The sequence below is a fragment of the Cydia pomonella genome, chromosome 5, assembly GCF_033807575.1.
Source record: "Cydia pomonella isolate Wapato2018A chromosome 5, ilCydPomo1, whole genome shotgun sequence".
In the NCBI taxonomy this organism is placed as follows: domain Eukaryota; kingdom Metazoa; phylum Arthropoda; class Insecta; order Lepidoptera; family Tortricidae; genus Cydia; species Cydia pomonella.
Window position 1 is genome coordinate 3571020 of NC_084707.1, and position 13749 is coordinate 3584768.

The window sequence follows — 13749 nt, forward strand, 5'->3', positions numbered from 1 at the left end:
GTCATCATTCCTGTCACGTTCTAACAAGTATGTAAGTGCGACAGGGACGCATGACATGACAATTGATAAAAATGTGACCATGATACCGCCGCTGGTCTTCTTAAAATGCAATACCTATGTGTCCTGCCATATAAACATATCTCCTACGCCTGTTGTACTTCTAATGACTGCTTATAAAGTAAGTAGTAAAGCATAGCCTCGAAATTGAGTACTTTATTTCAATAAATTACAAATAGGGAGTATCACTGCAATGTTCTACCGTCAGAGTGCAGCACTAGCACCTATCGTATACCATACAGTAACTTATACTTACTGTGCCTTAAGAGGCCGTTATCGATTTTAGTCCCAAAAAATGTAAAATTGATAGATTTAATCGATGAAATTGTACACCTTTGGCTAACTATTAGAAATAACAAGTACTGGTTTCTATTAGCACGTCTTGTTATCTTTCATTTTAATTTTTTTTTTATTAAATAGACTTACCTAATTAGTAATGTTTTTTTTTCTGATGGACGTTTAGCTAAACGCGCAGAAAGCACTGATGTTGTCGATTTTATTTGTGAATTTCGTTAAGTTTAGACTGCTATAAATGGTAGTTTTATATTACACATATCCTGTACTTCAACTTTAATAAACTACATTTTTGTTATTATATGTAGATTGGAATTAGTGTAAATTTAATTAAAAAAAGGTAAGACGAAATCAATTTTCTCCAGAAATTACTTCAAACCAAGTGACAATTTCTCTGAAAATCGATGTCATTTCCACATAATTTTGATACTTAAACAATCTACAACATTTGTTGAAACTGTTCTCGTACAACTTTTTGTATAATGTACCACCATAATTTTTTGATAAATTTTTAAAAACTGTCCCTTCTCGTCACATATTACGCGACGGACGCTTGCGACCTCATTATTAAAAGGCAAGATGAGAAGACGTGCTAATAGAAACGAAAACTTGATATTTAGATATTACGTAACAAAAGGTGTACAATTTCAATGACTAAATCGATCAATTTTTAATTTTTGTTCTAAAATCGTTTTTGACAAGTTTTCACAGATAATAAAATATGACATTGATGCATCAAGGACAAAGGACCTACCGGGAAACGCGAAAACCGAATTTAGTTATCTGCCTCTTTATCGCTCGAATATGGAAGAGAGATAAAGCATAGCATTGAGTTTTTTTTTTTTTTTTATACTACGTCGGTGGCAAACAAGCATACGGCCCGCCTGATGGTAAGCAGTCTCCGTAGCCTATGTACGCCTGCAACTCCAGAGGAGTTACATGCGCGTTGCCGACCCTAAACCCGCCCCCCCTCGTTGAGCTCTCCCTCCTCCTCCTCGTTGGGCTCTGTCGTTAAGTTCGCCTTTTGTACATTAAGTTTTTCTTAACGTGAAACACTTCATTCGGTTCTTGTCTATTTGTTAATTTCGTGTCATTTAATTTTTTTATTATAATTTAATTAAGGGTCACTACCCACTAGGCCAAACCGGTCGTCATTTATATAAGAATTCAATCCTTGGAGACCCTTTACATCTCTAAGGATATTTTAATGGTAGGTATTTTTTTGACACTGACACTTAGAGACTTTTCCAATTCTAAAGAATTTTAATATTTGTTGTTTGTATTTTTATCCTATTTATTTTGTGTAATTCGACAATTAGAGACTGTATACATCTCTAATAAAGTATCTAATATTTAATTGATTCCATATTTGTAATTGTATTTAGTTATTTATTGTAAAAAATTGACATGGAAAAGTGCCCCTGTGGCCTATTTGCTGAATAAATGTGTGTTTGTTCCTTTTGCGCAATAAAGTTTAAATAAATAAATAACGAAATTTCGATTTTCTTGTTTCGCCGGAGACCTTCAGATTTTGATGTATTGTGGAAGTGGCTTCCTCTATGCAGAGTTTCGCGCAATATTCCCCATTGAGCAAGAATAAATCGAGGCAATAAAAACTCTATACTCTTTAGTTATTAAGCACACTAAACCGCTTACTTTTATGTTAACCAAGCAACACTTATACAACCAGCAACAAATAGATAAGCGGGCCACGATTCCATAATAATCTAAACACAACTTTTTGATTTAAAGTTATAAAAGCGCGTGTAAGTAGGTCATTTTAGACGCCTGGTCCGCGTAGTTACTTGTTGCTGGATTTACGGTCATGGAATTCAATTGTGGATCTATTTAGGATTCAAGCTAATTTGCTTGTCCATATCGTCATGAAATTTCCAATATGAAGAAAACCCTAAATAGCTAAAGAATTGATGTCCGCGACTGTACCAAAATTAGCTCTAGAAAAAAATCTTTTACTTGTCTTTTCTTCAATCGTATGGAATGTTAAATTATATACAATTTTTCTACCCCTAATCAAATGTATGCACATTTATTTCGACAGTACAAAAATAGACAGAACATAGAGCTAAGTGTCAAATTTACTAGACATCCCAAACGTATGGTCCATGTCATAAATACCTCTACACAAATAAGAAATCGCCTGCAACAGTATACCCTATTACATTTACCATGGGGGGATTCTACTTAAAACGGTCATTAGGCGTGAACAATTACGAATAGTGCCAACAAAAGATACCCGGAAAATTTTGTATGCGTCGACGTTATGTAACTGACCACTCTTGATCCTTTCGTGTTATTATTTGACCACATGCTGGCTTTGGAGAGCTCGTAAAACAATAGATCAACATTATGGTTCTCTTTGTGCAACTCAAGTGGAATCCCGCCATGGTAAATGAAATGGGTTATACATGTCAATGACTGCCCTTTTAGCCCCATACAAAAATGTCACCCTCACTAAATATTTTTGCTACAAAGAGAGCGCTTATAGACTGTACTTGATATCATCATAGAGAAATAAGTAATCATAAAGTGGTACTCCATACATCAGTTTTCATACCAAAACGCTTATTATTTCGCAGTCGACATCTAGCGTCAAGTAGCGGAATTATCAGTACTATTACTTGACAATAGATGTCGCGACGAATGAAAATTCTAATGCTCAACAATTATCAGCTAATAATATTAACCGGAACTCTATTTTCAACTCCTGCTTGTAATATTAGATTCGTATGTATTTCTCTCAGTTGATTAACCTTTTGACCGCTAAAGACGTCATATGACGTGCGCGGCTACAGCCCAATATTAACCTTCATGCGTACCGACAAGGTTCACGATTACGCGCCGCGTGCGATAGGCCTGGCGTTCAAAAGGTTAAAGATTAGCTGGAAGTGATCGCTTAAGGGGATAAGTTCGCCTTTGTACACATTTACTGTATTCTCTCAGTTATGTACTTGTTTTGTGCAATAAAGTGATTACTACTACTACTTGCCGCTAGATGTCGACTACGAAAATAATAAGCGTTTTGTTGAGAAAACTGATGTATGGAGTGAGCACTATATACTTACTTATTTTTATAAACCGACTTCAATTTCATAGTTTATCTATGATATCATGGACAAAAGGAACTGAGACGAAAAGTATTGCGAAATAATGTCCCCGCAAAGCTGAAATAGATGGTACTGTATGTTTCATAATTGTGACTACAATTATTTGGACTACTTTATTAGTAGGGCAATATATTTGTAACTGACATATATTAAAGCAGGTAATATACTTTTTCACTTTTAAGACGAAATTAAGCAAAATAAAGCCACTAAGTACTAACGAAGGCTAAGTATTTTCCTCGAGACAATTATACAGACTATGATTAAGTACATACTTAATTAGAATGGATAGAGATTTCTCCATAAGTATCTTATAAACGTGGTATGTACTAATTAAAGCATTACAAAATTACCTTTGCGGCCGTAAAAATCCCGAAGCATCACCATCTCATACTATCTTCACTGCAACGGTCTTTTAAACACCGCCGCCATCAGCAAATATAAATTTGTCAGAAGACTGCAAGAGAAATTGAACTATAACACCTTACTATTAGAGGTTCATTTCGGCCGAATTTTCTCGTAGAAATAAATCTGGTCGACGCTATTCGTTTCACGCAGCAGAATTTTTCTTTTCGCAAATTTGAAATGTTCGATCGCGAATTCGTAGAGTTCGTTCTCCATTTTCCAGATCATAGACTTTTGTATTGTATCTATGGTTTTTTTTGTTGGTTCTATTTTTGAACTTGTTTGTCTTAGATGTGATTTGTTGCTGTTAAGGAAGTGTTCGGTGGCGCCTTTGAAGAGGCGAGGTAGGGTGGCTTCGAGTACTGTTATGAAGTCGAGCATTTCTTCGGTGACACCTACTAAGAGGTAGTGGTTCATTAGATTGTGTTTCGCTTGCTCTAGAGCCCAGCGGTTGCCCGGTTTCCTGTAGGTAGAACAAGAAATAATTATGATTGGAGAAATAAAGCAATTACAAGTTTATTTTGTGTGATTCACCAAGATTGTAAGTAAATTCTCGAGAGTTGAAACAAGTCGTTAAAATAGGATATTGCCAGTTCAATCTACTATTTTAGTCAAATAAGTAACTTTTTTTTTTGGATATTTGAACTATTTGAGCTACAAGCTTTTATTTAACTTGCCCTGTTAGTATGTATGGGACAAATCTTGCAAGTTAAATTTGTTGTGTTTGAATTTGTTTTATATATAGCACCCTACTTATAGTGTTGTGTTCCTGCCGGTGAGTAAGGTTGCTAGAGCTCAACGAGGGGAGGGAGAGTTGTTAGGGTCGGCAACGCGCGTAACACTTCTGGCTACGGAAACTGCTTACCATCAGGCGGGCCGTATGCTTGTTTGTAGTATTAAAAAAAAGCTTCAATTAATTATAAGCTTTTATTTAACTTGCTAAGTAACTATGTACTTATGTTTGTACGGGTCAAATCTTGCAAGATAAATTTGACCTACTTTTCCCGGTTTCCAATGAAATTGAAAATTTGCATACATATGTAACTCACTGAAAATATTGATATGGACAAAGTGCCAGAAATATGTATACACTACCGTAATATATGGGCCAGAAAGTCGTGTATACATATTTTTGGCACTTCGATTGTGTCGATATTTTCAGACGTGACTGTACCATCGAGCGGATCTGATGATGAAGACAGATGGTAGCTATAAGAACTCTGTGATAAAACAACGCAACCTATGTTAACGGCACCAATCATGGGACATTTATGAGAAATATTGAAGAATTTTTGATATTTCACCGACATCTGTAAAATTTCTACCGCTTTATGTTTTAAAAGTTGAATATCCAATTCGTCCTTTATGTTTTCTATGTATTTAATGAAAGCTACTGCAATTGGTTTCAATATTATTAACCGATTAAAACTTATGGTTTTTTGCTCCAGGCATGGGATGTATGGCGTCATTAATTTTCAAAGTAACAAATAACTATGAAAAATTAAAATTAAGCAGTTCTTTGGCTCTTGTTTATGGTAAAATGTTGTTAGCGTTTAAAAACTTATGATAAATACTTGTTTTACAGGATTAGTCTATACCATGCCATGGTGCCTGTTCCATTACAGGGGTGTTTAGTATAATCGTGTTTTGGTTTTTAGAATTGTCTCAATGGGTATTAGTTGTCTGTGGAAAGTAAAGTACAGTCAGCGATAAAAACTTGTACCAAAAATGTTTTTTGACAAAAACTTATACTATAAATTTAGAACCATAGAGAGCATGAAACCGTCAGGCCACTATGCGATGAGTGTTAAATTCTTATCTACTTTACTTACTGTGTGTGATTATTTTTATTTACCTTTTACCATTTCACGCTCTCTAAATAACGACACCTAGCCAAGATACCAATCGTTTGCAGAGAAACAAAACGACAGGTGTCTCTATCGCACTAATATGGAAGAATGATAGAGACAAAAGCGTTTCGTTTTCTGCAAATGATTGTCATTTTGGCTAGCTCCCCTGTGCATTAAATGGATGTGTATTAGTATTATAAATCTACGGATTTTTAAAAATTATATAGGAGACAAACGAGCAGACGAATATCCTGATGGTAAGCAAATACCGTCGCTCATGGACACCCGCAACACCAGCAGGGCTAAGATGGTCGGCTTTTTATCATCTGTCATCATGCCTGTCACGTTCTAATTAATAAGTGCGAAAGTGACGCATGACATGACAAGTGATAAAAATGCGACCATGATACCGCCGCTGGGATTGTAAGTACGTTGCCGGCATTTATATTGAAGCATGCTCTTTTCTTGAAGGTTTGAAGCTATCAGTATAAGCTTATCAAAACGCACCAGCACTGCGCGGCGTGACCACAGAAAAATGGCACCTGCAGCCACATATTATTAGGGTCGCAATCCGGCTGGCCGCGCTCTACACACTCGTCAAACGTCTGTAAATAAAATAATATTTATTAATAGTTATAGATCATGTCATTCACGACGACGCCTGCCTTGACTCGTATTGTCATTCAATGAAAGGTTAGATTTGACAAATCTGCGCGTTATCGTGGATAGCACGAGCTACACTTTATCAATGCAAATGCATTGCAGAGTTATCTTGGTCCTAGTCTAGAAGGAATTATGGATTGCCATTCTTTAGCTGGTTTACGAAGGTCAGCGGGAAGTGAATGATGTTGGTAATGTTAATTTAGGAGTACAATTTTATATCGTGCAATAAAACAATACCTCCAAAAATTCACTATGTTAACGGCACCAATCATGGAAAATTTAAAATAAAATTTGGAGTGTTTTTGATATTTGACTGACACTTGTAAAATTTCTACCGCTTTACGCTATAAAACCTGAATGTCCAATTCGTCCTTTATGTTTTCTATGTATTTAATGAAAGCTACTGCAATTGGTTTCAATATTATTAACCAATTAAAACTGTGGTTATTTGTTCCAGTCATGGAATGTATGGCGCCATTCATTTTCAAAATAACAAATATCAATGAAAAATTAAACTTAAGCAGCTCTTGTTTATGGTAAAATGTTGCCAGCGATTGAAAACTGATGGTAAATACTTGTTTTACAGGATTTGTCTATAGCATTCCATTATTGGTGCCTGTTCCATTATAGGTGTGTTTACTATAGAAATCCAACTTTTTTTGATAAAATACCCACTTGAAGCTCCCAATACTGAGTTTGTATGGTAAGAACCTGGGAACCATAATTGCCGATTCCAGTACGGTATTTGTACAGAAAACCTGTAAATACTAACCATCTTATCTCCGTGTTTCTTCCTAACCAGATGTGGTCTAAAGTTGTCCCCGTTCCGCAAGAAGTAGTAGTAGGAGACCAGCCTGTCCAGCGGCCTCCTTATGAGATTTATGTACACTGGCCTTGATGTGGTCCCTAACCTGGAAGGAAACACGTTATTGTCAAAAACATTTTTTGACACAAACTTTTATTCCTTACACGCAATATCATTACTTAGCAGTCGCTTTTCAGTGAAGGAAATTGGAAAAAATTGTGAGGAAACCGGACTATTCCCATTAAGAAGGGAAAATATTTAGAAGTAGAAAAACGTTTTCTTTTTTTGTATGGTATCATGTGGTATACTTCCCTCTTAATACTCGTATCAGTGTTAATTACTGTACATTGTATATACAATAGAATGCAAATGACTTAAAAGGTTATATTTAAGTGGCCTGATTTGTTATCATAATGTGAACTAGACTCTATAGGTCATTTGTATACAAATGAGTTACTTGATAATAACAAGTTTATATGATCTTAGTCATGGTTGATTTCTATGTATTTAAGTATTTGTATATTATTTATTTATTTAAAACTTCATTGCACATCAAAAAAAGGTACAAATGGTGGACTTAATGCCTAATGGCATTCTCTACCAGTCTACCATAGCGCCAAACATATATATATATTATCCCCCTTATTCATAAACATGTATTAAAGTTACGATGCCCCTGATATTGTTTGTCCCTTTCCAACATATTGGTATGATGGTAAGGGACAAATGATGATCAGCGGCATCGTAACTTTAGTACATGGAATAAGGGGGTTAATATATTGTTGTCTGAGTACCCTCAACACAAGCCTTTTTGGCTTACCATAGGGCTTAGTCAATTTGTGTAAGAATGTTCCTATAATATTTATTTATTTATTATGATAATGAGTAAAGGTATGTTAAACAATAAATTTAATATAAAAGGAAATTTAAAAGACAATACTGACCTCTCAAAGTTGAGAAACGCCATGTGCCCGTGGTACAGAGCTGGCTTGACCTCCTGCCATTTTGTAACGTTCTGCGCAAACTTGTACTGGTTGTTCAAAGACATCACATGCATGTTAGCTGTTATGTTTATATGCAACACTTTGAAATGGTTCTTCTTGCACAAATCATAAGCTACACCCACGAAACTCGTCGAACCTGTCTTCGGTACCCTATTGTATATAACTACCAAGTCTTCACCGTCATTCGGCACAGTTTTCGGAAAAAACTGACGCGAATCTACGTGCGACTGCGAGATCTTGTATTCTGTGAAAGAACAATGAAAACGTGTATTTAGAACGAACTTGATACTCTACATTCAAATAGCACATTCATTACATACCCAGACGGCGATAACTGTCTTCTAAACGGGCTATTTCTGTCTGGAAATATAAAATTACGATAGCAATAACACAGAGGCATGACACAAGCCATAATTTGTGCACGTTCAACATGGTTGGAGGGAAACTGAGTGAGGATCGGACGTTAGCAGAGATAGGATCTGAGTGACATACTTTTTTCCTGATTTAATACGAATAATAACACTAATTTCCTATTTTAATACAACTTCTATGTACACTACACTACCAGTCGCAAACTGTCACATTCCATTCCACAAATATGACAACTGACTGCATAATAATGTTGCCATACTAATAAACAAATTTATTTTTGCTATTCAAATAAAAATGTAAAAAAATTCCATGTATAGAAAGACTATTAACTAATATTTCTAAGAAATAATAAGCAATCTGACACGTAAAAATGAATTTCTAGATTCACAATAACTTTTACACAAGGCGAAGAAGTACAATCAAAAAAGTAAATATATAATTCTTTGAACGGTAGCAACCCAAACACGAAAAAAAGTACTCATCGTATCCTGATTTAAAAGAAAAGAAAGGAAATAAACTTTACGATACTTATTCCGCGGGATTTGATCGATCATTGAATTCGTTCCTACTCAGCCGGTTGTCAACGACGGCGACGAAATATTCGTAATCTGCGACTAGCGTAACATAATAACGTTTGGATCTTGTATGTTGTAAAGATCTTAGGGAATCGTTGGATAACCCCAGCGCACTGCCTACTCGCTATGCTCGTTGTTCAATTCTTGAATCTTTCCCTGGCTGGTCTCAATATATACACACGAGAGGTAAATAACAACTTTGCCCCCTTGTAAAACTAATAGCCCTCTCCCTAGCGGGAACATAGTTCAGTTCAGAGCCGGTAACCGCTACCAGATAGAGATGTGGTGTTGGCAGAGAATGCTCTGGATCTCATGGACTGAACGCCGCACAAATACATCTATTCTCGACGAACTAAACACTAAAACTAGGCTCTCCACTGTTTGCACCCAACGTGTACTTGGTTTCTTCGGCCATCTGAGCAGGACAGGGCCAGATAGTCTGGAAAAGCTCATAATCACTGGCCGCATACCAACGAAGCGTAGGGATGGACGTATGGTCATGCGTTGGGCGGACAGAATCACGTCAGAAACAAAAACCACATTACAGGCTAGCATGCCCCGACCGGGCCTAAGAAGAGCGGCGTGGAGAGCACGTGTGAAGAGTGTGAATACGATAAGGAAGAAGAACCGGTATCAACTAGAGTATGTGCGGAAAGAGAAGAGTCGTGGAATACCTATACAGGGTGCTCGCGAGGAACCCATATAACTTTACCAGCATATAGCTGAGGTCGTAATAATTAAAAAACATTATATAAACATAGGTCGAAATTAGATTTTTAACTTTTTTAACTTTTCATACAAATTAAATAAATTATTTTTGGTTCACCAGTAACACAATGCCTTAGGACGAGCTGGCAACGTTTGTTATTGTCTCTATCTCTTTTCACTAGAACGGCAAGTAAGTCACATAGACATTTCTTGTCAAACAAATTATTTCAAACCAGAATGTACATAATGTGCAATCGGATCTCTTTACCTATGTATGATTTACTTATTTAAGGCTTGCCACACACTAGTATTTCCGCCCGCAGGATTATGATAATTATGAATATTATGATCAACCACCGGCGATTTAAATCGTAGTTGTACAGTCGACGTCAAAAATATGTTTACAATTTTTCACCTTATTTCTTTGTATTTAGGTTCAAAAGTGTAAACATATTTTCAATCTGTAAGTCAATATCTGGCAGTGTTGTCAGTAGATACATATCACTAGAACTAAGTACCTATTGCATGGATCCAAAAGTTAAAAATATCGCACTGTGAAAATAAATGTTTTAAGTACGCATTAAAATTATTACCAGTCTATTATTGTCGATACGTAAATAATTTTAGTAATATTTTATCAATCTTCATGGATTATGATACATACTGGCCACTTGGAAATTTCCTTCGAGTGTGTTTTATAAGTACTTTAAATAATGACATCAGTCACATGAACGATGGGTGACATTGTTGGTATTGATTCTAATATCAATATGATGTCTCACGTTTATAACATTTATTTAAACAGTGCGACGAATAATAATTTTCCTAATAATTGGACAAATCGTGCGGTTTAACTTAGACGGCAGACTTTTTAATCAGTGGAAAGGAGAGTAAATTGGTTTTTTAGTGCTGCTCAGTGAAAAACGTATTAAGGATGCTGTAATAGAAAATACTGCGAGTACTAATACTGAAGCAGTATCTAGTTAAGTGGTTACGGATTCACGGATTCTACGAAGTGCACGTAGACGAACAAGCTGGTAGAATGAGAAGGGTACCTATTGCAATTCCTGACAGTGATCATACTTTTTTGTTTGTAGGGTAATAAATAAATAATCTTATTAAAATTTGTGTTACTTTATTTCTTTAATACAATCAAACAATAATGGTATAGGTAATAAAAACACTTCGAACTGTTTATTTAGTTTCATGTGTAGTTTTCACGATTTAAACTGAATAGGTGTCCAATTTTTACCCGAAGTAGCAAAAACTTAGCTTCGTTGTTCTGCCATCATAAGAAATCAATCGATCATTAAGAAATATGCATTCTTATGAATAAATACGTGTCACTTCAAAATAAAACTAAGACGGTTAAATTTATCAATTCTTGGGCGTTAAGTAATTTTGTTTATCAATACTTCACTAATACCATTGTTTTAGTCGTGGACTTAACAAAAGCAATGATCATTGATCATACTTTGGATTAAGTGATAGAATTTTAAGATTCTACGTATTTATTTTCAATGACACATGTCGATGATAGTGACAGGAACGAGCTTCTGCAATTTACGTCAGACAGATAATGTGATGCGGTCTTGCAACGTCGCTATCCTAAAGGTGCATTATACTGGATTTTTTCTTAAATAAAAAATATTAATTACTCGCAAACTAAGCCGAATCCAGTTTACTTTATATGACATTTTATTTTCTAAAGATGGTCAAGAACATGGTGGTAAAGTTATATGGGTTCCTCGCGAGCACCCTGTATAAGGGAACCAATACATTATATCAATCTTCTCTTTCCGCACAGAATGTAATAGTATGATGTTGGGCATGTTATTGAAACCCTAAAACTGCCGGAAGACAGAGGCGCAGGCCACACCACGCCCAACAAAATGTGCTTCCTAAAAATTGGTAGAGTCAGACCAAACTAAGTTAGCAGCGATTCTGATAGCCCAGCCTGTGAGGTTTAAAACAACACTTGCACTGTCTGGGCTGTCAAAATCGCTGCCAACTTAACTTGGTCTGACTCTAGCGGTTACCGGCTCTAGGCTGTATTCGCGGAAATCTAAGTTCGTCAATTGCGAGCATTTTTCTCCGTTACTCTAATTACGTCTTAGTAAGAGTAAAAGAGAAAGATCCCCGCAATTTGCGATTTTTGGTTTTCGCAGTAGGCCCCCAGAACTAGGTATCTTTTCCACCGTTTCCGATAAAACATATGACTATAATAAGTTTATCTATATAAAATCACCCAGAGAAGCCAAATTCCCTCCGAATTAATAGGATTAGTATCGCATGGGTCAACAAGGAGGTTTATTGTTCGGCGGAAACGGATCAAGCGGAGCGCGGTCAATCGATTTATTTGTATGGCCGTTGTGTCACCTTGCGTGTTTTGACATGGTTTGGAAATGTCATTGCGGAACGGATTGGAAATAAAAGTTTTTGGCAAAAAAAAACCTATTGGTACAAGCTTTTATCCCTGACTTTTTTTATCACAAGCAACTAATATTCATCGAGACAATTAAAACCCCAAATACCTACAATTAGTGTTATTATATAAATAATAAGTCAATTTATATGCGATCAGTTTTATTCGGCTAATGGCTGACAACAGACGACGGGAACCATAGATTAAAAACAAGACGAACGGACTCGTTCGAAAACACTTATAACTAAATAATCACGTTCGGAAACATCTCCCTTTCTCAAAACAAGATACAATATAGTCTCTTAGATGATGTGGTTGTGTCCTAGCCCGCCCACTGCGGCGCAAGGCCTCTTCAGGTTCCATCGGTGGTGGCTGTTCTCTGATAGGTGGCTGAACCACAAAAGGGTTATCATTCTGATTCTGTTCAACTAATTCAAATCCAGAAAACTCTGGTACTCTCTGCCAGTCAAGTGGTTGGTGATCTGGGACCTGTGTCTGACTAAGGTAACCACCGTCTACAATGTCCCCACTGTAGGGCTTTATGTGAATTCTACTTCTTCTGTATGCTTTGTCTTTTACCTGTACTATGTACGATCTTTTATTTAGCTTCTTAGTGATAGTACCAAAACTCCACCTCTTATCAATCTCGGGCTGAAGTTGAGTAACAACATTCTGTCCTACCTGCAATTCTGGCAGCTCAGCACATCTTTTATCCCATTTCCGTTTTATCTTCTCTTTTCTTTTTTTTATTTTAACTGGAATATCAGAAATAATTTTTGGCTTTAAGTGTCTTAATAGGCAAGGAAGTCCAGAACGTGTTCTTCTTGAAAATAATTTCTGAGAAGGACTGGTAAAGTCCATTTCTATAGGAACATTACGCTGATGAAGTAAACTGTACCATAAATCTTGTTTGGTTTCCAGGCTGTTAATTACTAACTTTTTTGCAATTTTCACGGTAGCTTCGGCTTTTCCATTAGACTCTGAGTGATGTGGTGATGATGTTACATGCTCGAAATTCCACTTATCTGCAAACTTCTTAAAGGCCTCGTTGGCAAAATTGGTTGCATTGTCTGTGCATACTCTCTGAGGAACACCATGTCGAGCAAAGTTTTTCTTACAGATGGATATGATTTCGTTAGCTGTTAAATTAGAAATTTTGTCTAATTCGAAAAAATCTGAGTAATGATCTATAGTGACCAAAAACTTTAGATCTCCCACTGAAAACACATCCATGGATACATATTGGAAAGGGTAAGCCGGTACGTCATGACACATTAGAGGAAGTTTCTGTTGTGACGGAGCATGAGCCATACAAAATGTACATTTCTCAACATATTTTTTTAGTTCATCAGACATTCCAGGCCAGAAAATGTTTCCCTTAGCTAAACGAAGTGTACTAGAGACTCCATTGTGACTGACATGAACTCTTTGCATCATCTCTGCTCTTAATGCTTCTGGAATCAATACCT

At 36.2% G+C, this 13749-nt stretch overlaps 1 protein-coding gene across 1 annotated transcript; it reads right to left on the bottom strand.

The window, feature by feature from the left end:
* Positions 1-781: 781 nt before the first annotated feature.
* Positions 782-8917, bottom strand: LOC133518444 (heparin sulfate O-sulfotransferase). The gene is made up of 5 exons (XM_061852130.1): positions 8521-8917; positions 8141-8444; positions 7164-7302; positions 6236-6333; positions 782-4341 (listed from the first exon to the last, which is right to left on the bottom strand). The coding sequence occupies exons 1-5, from the start codon at positions 8630-8632 to the stop codon at positions 3972-3974; spliced, it is 1023 nt and encodes a 340-aa protein (XP_061708114.1). The 5' UTR covers positions 8633-8917; the 3' UTR covers positions 782-3971.
* Between the last annotated feature and the right edge of the window lie 4832 nt (positions 8918-13749).

Excerpts from the sequence above, each read along its gene's own strand:
- LOC133518444 (XM_061852130.1), bottom strand. The coding sequence starts at position 8,632 with ATGTTGAACGTGCACAAATTATGGCTTGTGTCATGCCTCTGTGTTATT. Across the intron at positions 6,334-7,163 it reads AGAAACACGGAGATAAGATG|ACGTTTGACGAGTGTGTAGA; the intron begins GTTAGTATTTAC and ends TTTTATTTACAG. Across the intron at positions 4,342-6,235 it reads GGTCACGCCGCGCAGTGCTG|GAAACCGGGCAACCGCTGGG; the intron begins GTGCGTTTTGAT and ends TTCTACCTACAG.